This window comes from Beta vulgaris, chromosome 9 (assembly GCF_026745355.1).
Source record: "Beta vulgaris subsp. vulgaris cultivar EL10 chromosome 9, EL10.2, whole genome shotgun sequence".
Classification (NCBI taxonomy): domain Eukaryota; kingdom Viridiplantae; phylum Streptophyta; class Magnoliopsida; order Caryophyllales; family Amaranthaceae; genus Beta; species Beta vulgaris.
Genome location: NC_079210.1, coordinates 10,976,619 through 10,992,895, shown reverse-complemented (window position 1 = coordinate 10,992,895; position 16,277 = coordinate 10,976,619). Strand labels below are relative to the sequence as shown.

The 16,277-nt window shown below is 35.6% G+C and overlaps 1 protein-coding gene across 1 annotated transcript; it reads left to right on the top strand.

The window, feature by feature from the left end:
• The first annotated feature begins 7,399 nt into the window (after positions 1-7,399).
• LOC104903221 (glucan endo-1,3-beta-glucosidase) lies at positions 7,400-12,691 on the top strand. The gene is made up of 4 exons (XM_010691219.4): positions 7,400-7,722; positions 7,820-8,738; positions 9,460-9,875; positions 12,352-12,691. The coding sequence occupies exons 1-4, from the start codon at positions 7,650-7,652 to the stop codon at positions 12,384-12,386; spliced, it is 1,443 nt and encodes a 480-aa protein (XP_010689521.2). The 5' UTR covers positions 7,400-7,649; the 3' UTR covers positions 12,387-12,691.
• The last annotated feature ends 3,586 nt before the right edge of the window (positions 12,692-16,277 follow it).

The window sequence follows — 16,277 nt, the reverse complement described above, 5'->3', positions numbered from 1 at the left end:
TATGATATTTACCAGTTGCATAACTAGCATTCACCCTTCTATGCTGAAATCGGAAACCGATAATGGTGGTTTTGTGAATCTGGTAGAACTGCATTATGTAAATTGGTTTAAGGGTTGGGGTTGAAGTACATAATTCTTGAATGATGATCTATTTGATCCCAATATAAGGTTTCCTTCAGCAATCATTAGCCAATGTCCATAATCTACCAAATAATTTATTAGATTGCATTAATTGTATATTGATAACAAATACACAACGAAGCTTTTTAGTAGACAAAAGTCATGGCAAGATCACCATTTTCCATGATCTTAGACAAAAAACATCCTCATTTCTTTCTTACTTTCTCTATTTATAAAAATCATTCTACAGTATTTCCTTAATAATTCTCCTTCACGACGATGAAATAAAAAATGATTATTCTCATATTTACTTCAAAAGTATACTAATTGGGTTTCTATTATGTTGGCATCGAAAGATTTAGCTAGTGGCATGTTTTTATACTTTTTTGCTTTGTATTTTTTGAAATATAGCAATTTAAGGATTTTTAAGTGTATCTTTTTTCTCTCCCCAGCAGCAGGTGACACATTGCAGCCACTTATTGGCATGAATTTTAATGAACCTAAATTTGCTTCCTTCAAGAGGCGTTAAAGCTGAATTGAGACTGAGTTTGGGTTGCTCGGTGCGTAGCATTTTTACTCGAGTTGGGTCTCAAACTTTTTCGAGTTTAAATTTTCCAGTTCAATCTACCTTAAAATTCAACTTGAACTAAAAAATTATAGAGTTTTTTGTTAAAGACAACCTTTTAAATACAACTTTTTGCGAAAGACAACCTTTTAAAATTTTTTGGGCAACTTGACCTTAATGAAATTTTTTTTTGTCAAAAACAACCTTGACCAGAAATCCGGCATTGACTCACCGGAACCCGATGTTGACTCACCGGACAAACCTTGTTCATCCCAAATTCCTCCCATTTCCCTCCTTTTACCCCCCTTTAGTCATCTCACCACCACTCACCTCACAACTCTCCATTTTCAGTTCTTCCTTCCTTAATAAATCGCCGGAATTAGCCCTTGAATCCACCGGAAAAACATAGCCCAAACAAGCCTCAAGGATCCTCTCTCCTCTGTTTTGGGCTACTGCCCACAACACCACCACCGCCTGCCACCTTGCAAAGTAATGCGAACCATCTACAGCACCATGCCCCACTGCTAACGTCATTCCCCAGCCACTGACCCACCTATCCGACACCCTTCCGCAAGCCTCGCCTGACCTCCCTCTCTCCCGCAACTCATATCTTCTCTTTCGTTGGCACTCACGCACTCTGAAACGCTGCAATCTCTCTCCTCGAAGTGAGTGCTGAAAAGCACCATCCCTCTTTGTCTTCGTCGTTGCACCCCGACCAAAATTCCGGTGGATTCAAGGGTTAATAGCCGACGATCTATTGAGGAAGGAAGAATTGAAAATGGAGAGTTGTGAGGTGAGTGGTGGTGAGATGATTAAAGGGGGGTAAAAGGAGAAAAATGGGGGAATTTGGGATGAAAAAGGTATGTCCGGTGAGTCAATGCCGGATTTCTGGTCAAGGTTGTTTTTGACAAAAAAAAAATTTCATTAAGGTCTGAAGTTGCCCAAAAATTTTTAAAAGGTTGTCTTTCGCAAAAAGTTGTATTTAAAAGGTTGTCTCTAATAAAAAAACTCAAAATTATATTACATATATTCTATAGATAGGTTTAGATCACTTACTTTGAATTTTTCACAAGTATTGTGCATAATTTAAATATTATTTTTCATTTAATTTCTATAATATTGAAAATAATATAGCTAAATATTTTGAGCCTGTTCACAAACTTTTGGAATCGAACTTCGTGGTGTTCGACTCTAAATTTTTTTGAGTCGAGCTCGAAAACAAATCCTCTCCCCACGAATGATTATCAAATTTGTAGCTCCTCAAGGCAACTAGAAATTATCTTCATTTACATTTTAATGTAATTAGTTTAAATTTGAGTTTAAATTCTAAACTAGTTTTTTTTACAGAAATTACAAAATTAGTTAAATGTGTTGAAATGAGATTATGTGCTCAAATATCATGATTAACTTAGGGAGGATCCTTAGTGAAGTGATGGATTGACCTTTGAGTTAATAGTACGAGGTGGCCAATACGGTTAGGGAAATTTGTGGACCATGATAGATCCCCATAACAAAGACGACATCGAGCGTATTCAAAGCATGACTTCACGGATCCTTTAGGATCCAGATTTGATTTTAAGGCATGGATTCAAATTTGACCCAGATTCACTGGGTATATAATGAGGATCTGGATTCAATGGATTTTGTGGATTCGAGTCCGGAACGGATCCAAAATGGATCCTAAACTATTTTTTCAAACGACTCTTACGTTCACAATAATTAAAGATTTTAAAGAATAAAACAACACTGTTTAGCATTTCATTTGTCAATATTGAAGTAAACAAGCATTCAACCTTAATATAACAAATCCAAGCATAAATAACATTAATAATTTAATATTAAGTTTTACCCTTATAATTATATATTTTAAATTTTAAAATAACTTTTCAAAAACGGATAAGTAGATTAAGGTGTTGGTAATAAATTATGATCTGGTCCAGATCTGTATTAAAAACTAAGATTCATATCATACCCGGATTCACTAGTACAAAATTTGAGGATCCAAATCCGCTAAAAACGAATCTGGATCCGGGTAGGGTACGTTACCCACTGACATCCCTAGGTAGGACACTAATATAACAAATTTTTCACCAGGCACCCCTAAGATTTTACGAAATTCATGAGGTAACCATACATTTTTCAAAAATTTATCGGGTACCCTTTAAGTTTGCATATAATATATCTGGTCCAGATCTGCATATAATATATCAAACGTCAGTAAGTTATTGAGTGTGTTTGATATATTATACGCAAACTTAAAGGGTACCTGATGAATTTTTGAAACCGCATGGGTACCTCATGAATTTCGTAAGACATCAAAGGTACCTGGTGAAAAATCCGCTAATATAATGGTTTGTGCTAATCATATTTATTCGTACAACCATATATATCGAAAAACCAACTTTACAACAACAATACCTCTTCGAATCTATCTGTTATTTGTATTTGAAATCTTAGTGTTATTTACAATTAGATAAGATCTTCTACATTATTCTCAGTATATTAGAAAAATTATAGTTGTATGTGATCTTGTTTGATTCAACTCAATGAGTACTTTATTAATGTTATAATTATTTACTAATATGCAATGAAAGATATTTTACGTCAAAAGCACAAACAAAACAAAAAGAAACAAAAGGAATATTAACAACCTAATAAATTACTCCCTCTATCCTATAATATAGTGTCTATTTCATTTAGGTGAATCGAACTTTATAATATTTGACTACATATCCTCATTAATAGTTCCTTCATTTTCTTTTAATTGTTACACTTACATTTTCCACACATGCCAATGCAAAATTTTGAGGAGTAAGTGATAAGTCATATTTATATATAGTTTTTAGTTGCATTTAGGTTGCATTTTAGAGCATTTAGTTTCATATTTAGGTTCATTGATGCATTATATTCTTAAGTTATGTTTTTCTATTTCTATTTGGTATGTTTTCTTGTTTTTGATGAATTTCAGGCATTGAGGACATATTTGGAGTATGATTAATTAAGCTTGAGGATTAGGAGCACTTGGAAGGAAGCTACAATACATAAGGATCGTCATAGATATTTTATAGTACGAATTTGAGCGAAAACGAAGCGGAAAATCATTAGAAGAAATGTGAAAAAGGAGTCATGTCTACTCTTCTGATCATAACTTTTGATGTGATTCTTAGAATCGAGTAATTCCACAAATTTGGAAACTAGACTTGAAGAGCTTTCCAACGATAGGTGGCACGCCCCGAGGAGACTTTTAGTCAAGGAGTTATGCCTTTCGGAAGATTGCACTGTTCTGCTGGAATATGCCACGCGTACGCGCGGATCACTAATCCGCGTATTAATGATTTATTTAAGATTTTCCTTATCTTGTAAATTACTTTCCAAGTCATATTAGGTTATTGAATATTTATTTAGATAGGTTTTCATTCTTTTTCTCTCTCCTCCTCCCTCTCACGTTATTTCTTTAGGTTTAGTTTAGTTTTCTCTCTTCTCTTTCTCTCTAGTTTTTAGTGTAAACCCTAGTTTTTATTCTTTTTCATTAATTCATGAGTTTCATTAGTTTCTTTCATTGATTTCTTTAATTATGTTTTCTTTTATAGTTTTAGATTTCATTATTTATTTCATGATAGAGTAGTTTCTTTTATCTATGGTTAAGTTGAACCCTAGTATGATTTAATTCATGATTGTTTCTTTAAATTCTCATATTAATTGTTAATTGTTCTTGCTTAATTGATTGTGCATATTCCAATACTAGATTAGGGATAACTAGTATTGTTATGATTCCATTGTCTTGATCACAACGGGAGTTGGATTTTGACGGATTTGAGTATTTCAATTAAGGACATGAAGTTCTCCACGGGAGTAGGTAGAATGGATTGTTAGGAAGTTAAAGTGCCGTGTTTAATGTCTTTAATTTGCATGATTCCACGGGAGTAGGCTTGAATGCATATAGAAGAAGCCATAGATACTCGGGAGAGGTTTATGGTACTTTATAGGGTGTACTTTTCCTTGTGAACATTTAATTTATTAGTTTGGGGTAGAAATTATTTTGTATTATTTCGTGCTAGTGGGGATACTTAACTGTAGAGTCTTTTATTTATATATTGATTAGTATAGTTGTTTCGACGATCATTGATATTAACATCCTTTAGTCTTACCATTATTTAAGGACTAATCATAGAACAACTTTCTCTCTGTGGGATCGACTCTGACTTACCCTACTACATAGTTAGGAGGATTAGTTAGGTTATTTATTTTTGTTAGGTGCGCGACACGCCTACCAGTAAGATCTCTAATTTTGTATTTGTAAAAAATAAAATAAAACAACATATTAATAAAAGAGAACGTATTGTGTCGGACTCGTCCGACCATAATCTTGGTCGGACGACTTTCAGGTGGTTCCAATTTTTTTTCAGGTAGTCTTCATTTTTTTCCAGGTAGTCTTCATTTTGTTTTCAGTTAGTCTTCTTTGTTTTTCAGTTGGTTTTTGTGCTTCAGTTAGACTTACTTGGGTTTCAGTTGGTCTTTATTCTTTTTCACGTAGTCTTCATTTTTTTCAGGTAGTCTTCATTTTGTTTCAGTTAGTCTTTTTTTTTTCCAGTTAGTCTTCTTTTTTTTTCAGTTGGTTTTTGTGCTTCAGTTAGACTTACTTGGGTTTCAGTTGGTCTTTATTCTTTTTTAGGTAGTCTTCATTTTTCTTCAGGTAGTCTTCATTTTGTTTCAGTTAGTCCAACTGAAAGAAAACAAAGTCCAACTGAAAGAAAACAAAGTCCAACTGAAAGAACACAAAGTCCAACTGAAAGAAAACAAAGTCCAACTGAAAGAAACAAAAGTCCAACTGAAAGAAAACAAAGTCCAACTGAAAGAAAACAAAGTCCAACTGAAAAGAAAACTAACCTCTGCTTTCTCTCACTTTCTCCTTCTTCTTCATTCCTTATAAACACTCTTCCGCACAGGCCCCGTTAGCTCATTATCATATAGCCCTAAGGCTTCCATTGAGGAAGTTGTTCCCTAAGTCTAGTGATTGCAAGTTTTGAAGGTTTTCTAGTTCAGGTGGAATGTTGCCAGAGAGTGCATTATCAAATAGGGTAAGTTCTACGAGTTCAGAACAATTTCCAAGTTCAGCAGGAATTTGACCAACAAAAGCATTAGTGGTTAGATCAAGAACCTGAAATTTTGACAGGTTACCAAGAAAACTCGAGATTGTTCCCTGGAGCTGCTTTTCAGTCAGATAAATATCGCAAACACATTGTTTGTGGATGGGTCACATGATATACCAGTCCAGTTGCAGTGGTGGCTGCTGCTATTCCACCCGGCAAGAGAGCGAAGAGTATCACATCGAGAACTGAGGTGGTGGCGGTGGAGATGGATGAGGCTTTGTAATGTGGTGGTGGTTGTGGTGGTGGTGGTGGGTTTTATGTGGGAATGATGGAGAATCCTTCGACCGCCGTCGTTGCTGTATATTATAGTACTGGGCTCAATCCGTCTGACGAGAATATTGGGTCAGACGGTCTGACCCAATACTTTCACTTAATAAAATACATATTAAGACGAATTCAACAAGATGACTATATTTTTATTCACGTATGAATCACAAAAGATGGTCAAAGTGAAATTTGTAGTTAGCGTAAAATGTCAAAGTGTAACAATTAAAAGGAAAAACGGAGGTAGTATATACAAGAAAACATACTAATGTAGGATCTTGTTAGATTTGTCTCAATATGTAGATTCATAATATCAACTTTTTATATGTTTTTGTTATTAATGAATTTAAAATATTGAAGGTCAAAGACTTGTCTTGGAGATCGTGTAAAAATGAAACAAACACTATATTATCGGATGTGAAAGTACTATTTAGATACTTACATTAAAAAATCTGCAATTTTGCATCTTAAGTCAAAACCATCTTTCGATCGATTTAAAATCGTTTTGTCCAAAGATATTCTCTTACCCACCATAAGCCATAACCTATTGTCTTTCACATTACTTAGCTACAATTATGTCTTGTTCTTTTGAACTTATTTTTAGTTTAATTTATAACAATTCCTTTCTACAGTTTAATTTAATTTAGTTTAAACACTTTCATTACAAAAAAAAAGCCTTATTAGCTTTTATCATTTCGTCATTAGTTTTTTTGCTTTTTTTTGTTTTTTTAAATATGGAGTAATTCTTTTTTGAGGGAATATGGAGTACTTCTTAGGGTCCGTTTGGTTGGAAATATTTTAGGCTTGGAAACGGATTGAGGTAACACACTCCCTTATTTTATGTTTGGTTGGGTTATCCATTTTTTTCACTCCCTTACTAGCCCAATTTTGATTCCCCCATCTTGAAACTCTCCTCACACCATAGGAAACAAAAAGTAAGGGAGTCATTAGGCCAATGATTTCATTCCTACATCAAAACAAACAAGTGTCTAAAGTAACACATTCCATTTCCATTCCATCCTTTCATCCCATTCCATTCCCTTTCCATTCCTTATTTTGAACCAAACGACCCCTTAGTGAATTCCTTGATTTGAAGAAAATGAGCAAAAATCAACATTAATCGAGATGTTACATCTTACATGAGACATCCAATTTTCCGAAAACACATAATTTTGGTGCACGATGACATAATGGAAGCCAACGTGGAGAGAGAAAACATCCACCTTCAATACAAACAAAACTTACACATTCATACCCAAACACCATTTTTTCGTCCAAATCTACTACATCTAGCGCCACTACACTACACTACACTACACTACAGTCTACACTACTCACTCTACCTTCTTCTCTCTCTCCTCTTCCAACTCTTTCTTTCACCACGGCTCAACACACCACTGTGGGCCCCACCTTCTCTCCTCAATCCCCTCTCTCTCCCCACTTTCCCCAGTGTAAAACAGTAAAAATAAAAGAATCTAAAAACACCACCATAAATAAAACTCTACCAAACACAACACTCTGCTTGTCATTCTACTCTCACAAAACAGAAAATGGAGCGCTTTTCCATTTTCACCCTTGTCTCTCTCCTCCTCCTCATCCTCTTCTCATTCCTCTCTGTTTCAGGTCCATTCTCTCTCCTCAAAATTCAAAATGTGCTCCCATTTTCACACACTCTACTCGATCTAACTTATTTCTTTTGCTTTGTTTTGGTTTTGTGCAGACGCAGGTTCCATAGGAGTGAACTACGGCAGAATAGCAAACAACTTACCATCAGCAACAAAAGTAGTCAAACTCTTAAAATCTCAACGCATTGATCGAGTCAAAGTATACGACTCCGACACAGCCGTCCTCCGAGCACTTTCCAACTCCAACATCAAAGTTACCATCAATCTCCCTAACGAGCAACTTCGCTCAGCTGCAACACGCCCATTTTACGCTTCTGTATGGGTCCTCAAAAACGTCGTCGCTTACTACCCTCACACTCTCATCGAAGCCATTGCTGTAGGAAACGAAGTCTTTGTAGACCCACATAACACTACCAACTTCCTTGTACCTGCAATGGTTAATGTCCATTCTGCCCTTATCAAATATGGGTTAGATTCCAAAATCAAAGTATCTTCCCCTATTGCACTCAGTGCTCTTGGTAATTCTTACCCTTGTTCCGCCGGTTCATTCCGGTCTGAGTTAATTGAACCGGTTTTTAAACCAATGTTGGAGTTTTTGAGTAAAACTGGATCTTCACTAATGGTGAATGCTTACCCTATATTTGCTTATCAAGCTAATAGTGATGTTATATCACTTGATTATGCTCTTTTTAGGGAGAATCCTGGGGTGGTGGATTCTGGTAATGGGTATAGGTACTTGAATTTGTTTGATGCTCAAATTGATGCTGTGTTTGCGGCTATGTCGGCGTTGAATTTCCCTGATATTCCTATTATTGTTACTGAAACTGGCTGGCCCTCTAAGGGTGATCCTATGGAAGTTGGAGCTTCTATTGCTAATGCTGCTGCTTATAATGGTAATCTTGTCCGCCGTATTCTCACCGGGGGTGGGACCCCCTTGCGCCCGAAAGCTGATCTCACTGTCTTTCTCTTCGCTCTCTTCAACGAGAACAAGAAACCCGGGCCCACCTCCGAGAGGTATTGTATCATGATTATTGAAATCTTCTCCATTGATTTAATTAAAATTTTAAAATATTGGAAAACAGAAAAAAGAAACATCATTTTCTTCAAAGTATCTTTCTTTAGATTTTTTTTATCCACATTAACAAATATTTGTGATATAAAGCCAATTAATATATAAATTTTAATTATAATTTAAAAATAAAGTAACTTAAGTAGATTGCACAAGTCATGGAGGTTACAATTTTATACCACCTCATATTTTTTTTAATTGCCCCATTTAATTTTGTGGCACTATTGATCAATCAATTTTGTTAAGCTATCTCACATTATTATATAAGAAAAAACATAGTTAGATGAGATTTTGTTAGATTCGTCAAAGTATTTTAAATTTAATTTTTTTATAATTTTTACTTACACCTAATACAAAATATTAAGGTTAAAACAAATGTGAAAAAGCGAATGACGCAACTTAAAAATACACTAGTAGTATTAGCCATGGTAGAACTAGAATTGTGGGTAGAGTTTCCCGTCAAAAAAAAAAGAAAAAAGAATTGTGGGTAGAGTATAATTAAATTCTCATGTACATGATATAATTATTTACGTGACAATAAATTGACAATAAGTCAATAGATTATTGTGAATTCCGCTAACCAATACTTGTAGAAATGGTAGTGTAATTAGTTTTCCGTTGCTGCGAAAGTTTTCCATCGTGTGTGACTTTGTAGTGTGTTGTCAGGAACTACGGGCTGTTCTACCCGAGCCAGCTGAAGGTTTACAACATACCATTCACACTAGAGGAGGTCAAGAACTGGAAGGAAGACAGAGAAGGCGGGCCGAGACCAGTGGTAGGGCCGAGCCCGACGGTTGGGCCGAACCCAAAGGAAGGTCCGAGCCCGAAGGTGGCTATGAAGGAGACGTGGTGCGTGGCAAACGGAGAGGTGGGAGAGGGGAAGCTGCAAGGGGCGTTGGATTACGCGTGTGGGGAAGGGGGAGCAGACTGCCATCCGATTCAAGAGGGTGCCACGTGTTACGATCCTAATACATTGGAGGCCCACGCTTCGTATGCGTTTAATAGTTTCTATCAGAAAAATAAGCGAGCCATGGGTTCTTGTGATTTTGAAGGTGCTGCCTACGTTACGTCTCGCCCACCTAGTACGTTTACCCTACAACACCCTTTCTTTTTTTGGTTTTGTTTCCATTACTGTTTACAATTATTGTTTCTCATATGTCATCTAATTGTTGTTTTTAGATGGTTACATTTGCTTATCGTGTGAGTTATAGTATGATTTAGGGTAGCATTGATCTAAGTCTAGACTTCATTTAATTAAACGGATTAAATGAATTATATGAGTCAATTTAAACAAGTTTAAAATTAATCAACTTACTAACATTGTTAATTCAAGGAAAATGATATATGTAGCCCTTAGGGCTATGTATAAGGTGCTTAAAATGGAAATAAAATATTGAATCAAGCATTTATTACCTCAGTTGATGTGAAAATGTGTCTTGAATTCTTAAACTGTTTCCATTTAAAGAAATGTATTTAATGCTTATATGTAGCCCTAAGATATGAGATTTAAACTCGAATTTAAATCCTCCAAAAACACTTAGATATTACGTAATTCAATCTATAGTATGGTTGTAAAATACTTGAGTGTATAAATTATTCCGTACTGTCCTAAATGATTGTCCTCCTTTATCATTTTGGTCCATTGTACTTAATAAATGTAATGTAAATGGATTTTCTTTTTGTTTTGTATTGATCTAACATGATACTAATTGGCTCTAAATAATACTAGTATTAATAATAATAGTGTCATGTGCCTGGGTACTTGGAGGCTCAAATCCTACCCAGTGACGAGTGAGGGTATCTTCTTCCTATGTTTTTTTTTCCACCCCTGCTTTTGAAGGACCTGACCGACATAAACGTGGCTGACCCAAGCAATTGAAGTGAGGTTTTAAGGGAAAATTGTACACTCCTTAGTCCTTACCTTCCTATTTGTTCTATATCAATAGAATGTTATGTTACATTTTGCAAATTTTTACTATATCGTATACATTAAAATAGATCTAATGATATTTTAAATGCTTAATGCTACATCTATCGTTAGTAATAATTTTATCACTATAGACAACTAAAAATGTTGCTACATTACTAAACTAGATTTAGCTAAAAGTGGCTAACCCAAGCAATTAAAGTGAGGTCTAAAGGGAAAAGTGTATATTCTTTATATTCCTGTTTGTTCTTTTCGTAAAGATTGTTTGGATTATGGAGAGAGATTTCTATCTTAAATTTTCACTATATTGTACACATTAATATAGATTTAATAATATAGACAACTAAAAGATATTTCTAAACACAATTTCTTGACTATAATTGTTATACCATAAATTATATCTACAAATCACTACTTTTGCAAAAACTATTCAAATGATGGGAAATAAATGACAAAATGATATAAAATCCATGTCATTATTTGTATAGTTTATGTCATTCTTGTTGAATTGTATGCCATTATGAATGTTACCTAATAAAGTTAAGGTGTAACATGTTACCTCCAAGATAATTCCGACAAAAATTCAGTCTATCTCGATAACCCCTATGTAGCATGTGTGTTTCTTCGAGGTCACGTACTCGTACCCTGTATCCGTACTCGATACGATACGCATTCTGTATGGGTACGCGTACCCATTCCTAAAATTTCAAAATATTATCGTTTTTCTGTCCCGTACTCGAATCCGCACTCGTACCTGTCCGTATATGTGCAACATAGCCTATGGTAGATAGAGTTTTACTTTTTTACCCTCCATTGTTTAGAGAGGTGGTCCTACAGGTTGTGATGTTTGTATTATTGGTGACACTGTGAGGTGTTAAACAAAGGGTCATGGTGTTTGCATCGTGGTCACCTCGTGTTTCTGGCAGCAATTATCATCCTCTGTACTATTTGAGACCGTAGAGTTAACAAGTGTTTTATCCTTTTGTGTTTGTAATGCGTGCATATTGTGCGGCATTGGACCCAATAAGCCCATGTGGTCACTGTTGAGCTTATTACATTACAATACAAAAGTTCTTTTCTTAGGTGCTGGAATCTGGAATATGTCACTAACTGGCATTAATGTATTTTTAGTCAAATCTTGCAGTTAACAGTAACAAATTGGAGTGTTTTGATTACTTTTCTAATTAAATATTTACTTTAAATAATTGTTCTTGCTATTTTTTTGACCAATGTAGCAACACTTTTAACTTTGAAGTGTGAGCTTCCTCTTTTTTCTAAGGATCTTGCAACTAGAGATACTCTTTTTGGAATTTGAGATCTCATTCTTGTTTTTTCTTTGAGAGTTGCTTTTTTAAAATAAAACGGAAATTCAAAAAACTGTTGCTTGACTTTTTGTTAAAACTTACGATTTTCCAAAAAAAAAATGTAGCAATTAATAGGTCGAAATTGGTAAATTGATTTTCGAAAACAACAATAAAAAAGAAACGGAGGAAGTATCATCTGTTTGGAGGAGAGGAGTTAATTTTACTACTTGTGCTTTTACATGAAAAACTTACTATCTAATAGCTGAAGTGTTTGATGAAGCTCCTGAATACTGACAAAAAGTGTCTAAATTTGTTGGTGTCCTGCAGAATATGGAAAATGCGAGTTTCCTACGCAATATTGATTCGGAAGCTGATGAAGGCATCTGAAGAGTAGTTGGGTTTTAAAAGCTCCAATTTATGTAAGCATGTGGGTTAGGTCATAATTTACGAGTATAGTCGTTTAGTGTTTTTATTTTTTGGGAGGTTCTTTTTGTATTTATTTGAATAGTTGGGGAGCAGTTGATAACCATTAATTGGGGAATTTGGAAAGCAACAAGTAGTTCAGATCCTTTGTTTCTATGTAATTACCTAATACCTATGAATAACTCTACCTTGCTCTCTTATGAGTTATGACATCTACTAGTACTAAGTTATGCTTGTTTGATAAGTATTTTGCAAAACGCATTTCATCTTGTACTTACACAGCTTCACGATTTATGATTTTTTTGGCTGGACAATATAGTCACATGTGCAAATTGCAATTGCTTCTCTCATTTTTGCTACAGAGAATGTAACGGTGATTAATAAAAAACTTTGATCTTAAATTCCTAGTAATATATATCATCAAAACAGAATTGTGTGAGTTTGTATTAGTTTCTTCTCAATATGTAATTTCAAAATAGGAAGTTTGCAAAACTTACCTTATGAAGTACACTTATGAACGACATCAAAACACCAAGACTACACACCCCCTACCATCATGACAAAGATAATCAGATACATCCAAACAATTCCAAAAATGACAACCACCTCGAAACATGAGCACTAGAACAAGACAAACAATATACCCCTACAAATTTTCATACAAAAGCAACAACACCCAACATTATCAACAATCACAAAGCAAGGAAGCTCAGGACAACATAAACAAAATACTTACGGAGCTCAAAAAACCCTTAAAACATTTTCAATGACATGAACACCATACTAGCCACTAGGATATCTCTTATCACACCCTCTCTTTGCTACTTGGACCCCATTTCTCCTCTCCATTTTATGGTGTAACCCAGGATGATGAAGAATTTGAGATTGATCATTCTTCTCCAAATTATGATGGAGTCCTAAACGGCGAAGTAATTGACATTGATTTTTCTTCTTTGTCCGATGAAAAGGAGAACTTGGCACAAGATTACTTTGATTCAAACGACGAAATTGAACCATTACTAACATCATCCGCGGAAACTACATTCCGAACATTTCGATTAGCACAAAACGAAACCTTATTTAATTTATATCATCACAATATGATTTTTCATTTATAAACTTCTCATTTGCAGATAAAAGGGTATTGGCATCGTATCTAAACCAACACTCTCCAACAACCTCTCTAGATTTGGCGATATCTTCTCATTGCCACTAGCATTAATAATATGGTCACTGCTCAACAAACCAATGGAATCACAAGAGAGATTTGCTCCTTAAAATAACCACCCTTACCCTCTAACTCAGAACTAGAACCAATCTGCAAATTTTCCCACTTAAGTAAAGCTTCACTTCTAACTTGAACTCACTATCATAAGAGAAAGATGAAATTTCTCTGCCAAGCATAACAAAAGACTCCAATAAATAGACTTTTCGAGTGACTCCAACAGCAGCAACTACAGGTTACTTCAACTTATCTTGAGCAACTTGAAGAAAGGCATTGACAAAATTCCTCGAAGGATTAGCAACATTCACGACAATCAGTAGTAGAAAAAGGACGATTTGCGGCATCGCCCCATTTGCGTCGCATGAAAGGCAAAACGACGAAAAAATTTAATTTGCGACGCATGCTATGAAGAGTACGACGCAAAACATCGACTATATGCGTCGTACCCTATTGACGGGCGACACATATAACTTATGTGCGTCGGACCCTTAGGTCCATTCCACGCACATTGCTGCATCCATGCTAAAAAATTTGAAGTCTATCTGCGTCACACTTACCTATTGTGCGTTGCAATAGGCTAATTTGCGTCGGACCCCTTGGCCCATCCGACGCAGATCATCCCAAAAATTGCAACTCACTTTCTTAAACCTAGCGCCTTCTAACGCACATCGCTGTATCTCTCTCTCACCCTCAAACCCTCAAAGCCTCAACCCCCCCTCTCTCTCTCTCTCACCCTCAAACCCTAAACGCATCGAAACCCCCCCCCTCTCTCTCTCCCTCACTCTATCTCTTTCTCCTCAAGCGAAAAGAGAACCGCGAACAACGTTCTATAACAACGAACAACGAAATTATCTGTTTGATATGCCACCGCGATGGATGAATTCTTCGAGTTTGATATGAACGAACACTCTTTCTCTCTCACTTTGACAGGTTCGGTTTTTTTTTAATTCTTCAATATGATTTTATAATTTCGTAGTCTACAATTTTCTATTTTCAGATCTACAATTTCGTTTTTTTGTTTTTTCATTTTTTCAGTTTTTAGATCTAATTTACTGTTTTAATTTTGGCATTTTAATTTTCTGTCTTCGAGTTTTATGCATCTGAAAATTATGTCCTTCTGTTTTTTTTTCTTATTTTCATTTGCAGATCTGTTTATGTTTTTTCTGGAAGTCTTCTTCGTCGGAAATTGAAGTTAGGTGCTTTTTGTGCGTTAGAAGGCACTAGGTTTTTCTGGAATTCTCTCTCCTCTAGATCTTCCTGGTTTCGCTTCTTCCATAATCAGTTTCGCTTTTTTGTGATGATTTTTATTCCCCTTTTCGTTGTTGTTTCCAATTTTAGGAATTTTGTTGGTTTATTGTTGTTTTGTGTTCGAGTTGTAAATTATGGAATTATGGAATTTTGTTGGTTTATTGTTTTGTGTTGAAGTTGTAAATTATGAAATTATGGAATTTTTTTGGTTTATTCTTTTGTGTTCGCTTCTTCTACTAATTCAAAATCGTTTTTTGTTGCTTTTTGAGGGCGTTTTTGTTTTTCGTCGAATGCAGTATAGCCTAGTTCATAAAATTATTATTTTTAATTAGAAATAGCAATTTTCGTCGCACGTGCCCATGGTGCGACGCAAATCACTCAGCTGCGTCGCACCCTAGGCAATGTGCGACGCACATTACCTTCTGAAGCTCTGTGTTGGGCTAGGAGAGCCATATGCGTCGCACCGTATACAAGGTGTGACGCAAATAGATGAAGATCTGCGTCGTTTCTGCATTCGACGCACATCATTGATTGGTCATCTGCGTCGAGACCTGTGCCGTCGGGCTCAAGTCCGACACAAATAGGGGTCCCGAGTCCGACGCAAATCAACCTTTTTCCATTAGCCTCAACACTTAGCTACTATTATAACCAAACTGAATTTTCCACCAAAGGTGATCAAATCACTTAGAGTATTCGAATTCAATCAAGTTTGAAAAACCCATTTAGTATAGCGGAAACCCATTCATTTAACTTAATTGGATAATTAATCCATCTTTTTCGATTTTTAAAGAACTCACCAATTTGTAAAAATAATTACTTAACTCCATTTGAAAAACCTTATCTTTGATTTGAATTCTTGTACTTAAACTCCAAATTGACCAACTCCTAAAAATGTCCACGAAAATACCACCTGAAATCCCGAAACAATAACCCAACCACTGCAAAGAAGGGGAATTCTAATAGTTACGCCTTGAGAACTTTGATTTGAATTCTAATTAGAGAAAACTAATTAAGAGAAGAATTTTGAAAATTGAAAGAAAGAGAAATTAGGGAAGGGAGTGAAGAGATAAAACGAAAAGCATTGGGAAGGGATGTTGACCCTGCGGTGGCGCATGCCGGATGAGAGAAGCACGGTCGCCACTACCGCAGGGCTGGATGAGAGAAGCGCGGTCGCCCCGGCCGTAGGGAAAGCCAGAAGGTTTAGGGTTCGGGAAGGGAGTCTAAAAGGATGAGATGAAGCTGAAGAGGCACGTGTTCTCTCTATCTCGATACACTTTTCTAAGAAGTACAAAGTTACTCTAGGAAAGGAATTGTTTGTCCATTTTTAAATGCTTTAATTAAAAAATTTCCATGTGAG

What these genes read in the sequence shown, in the direction of transcription:
- LOC104903221 (XM_010691219.4), top strand. Translation starts at nt 7,650, where the DNA reads ATGGAGCGCTTTTCCATTTTCACCCTTGTCTCTCTCCTCCTCCTCATC. An exon ending in CCCGGGCCCACCTCCGAGAG is followed by an intron (nt 8,739 to 9,459) that starts GTATTGTATCAT and finishes GTGTGTTGTCAG; the next exon opens with GAACTACGGGCTGTTCTACC. An exon ending in CGTTACGTCTCGCCCACCTA is followed by an intron (nt 9,876 to 12,351) that starts GTACGTTTACCC and finishes GGTGTCCTGCAG; the next exon opens with AATATGGAAAATGCGAGTTT.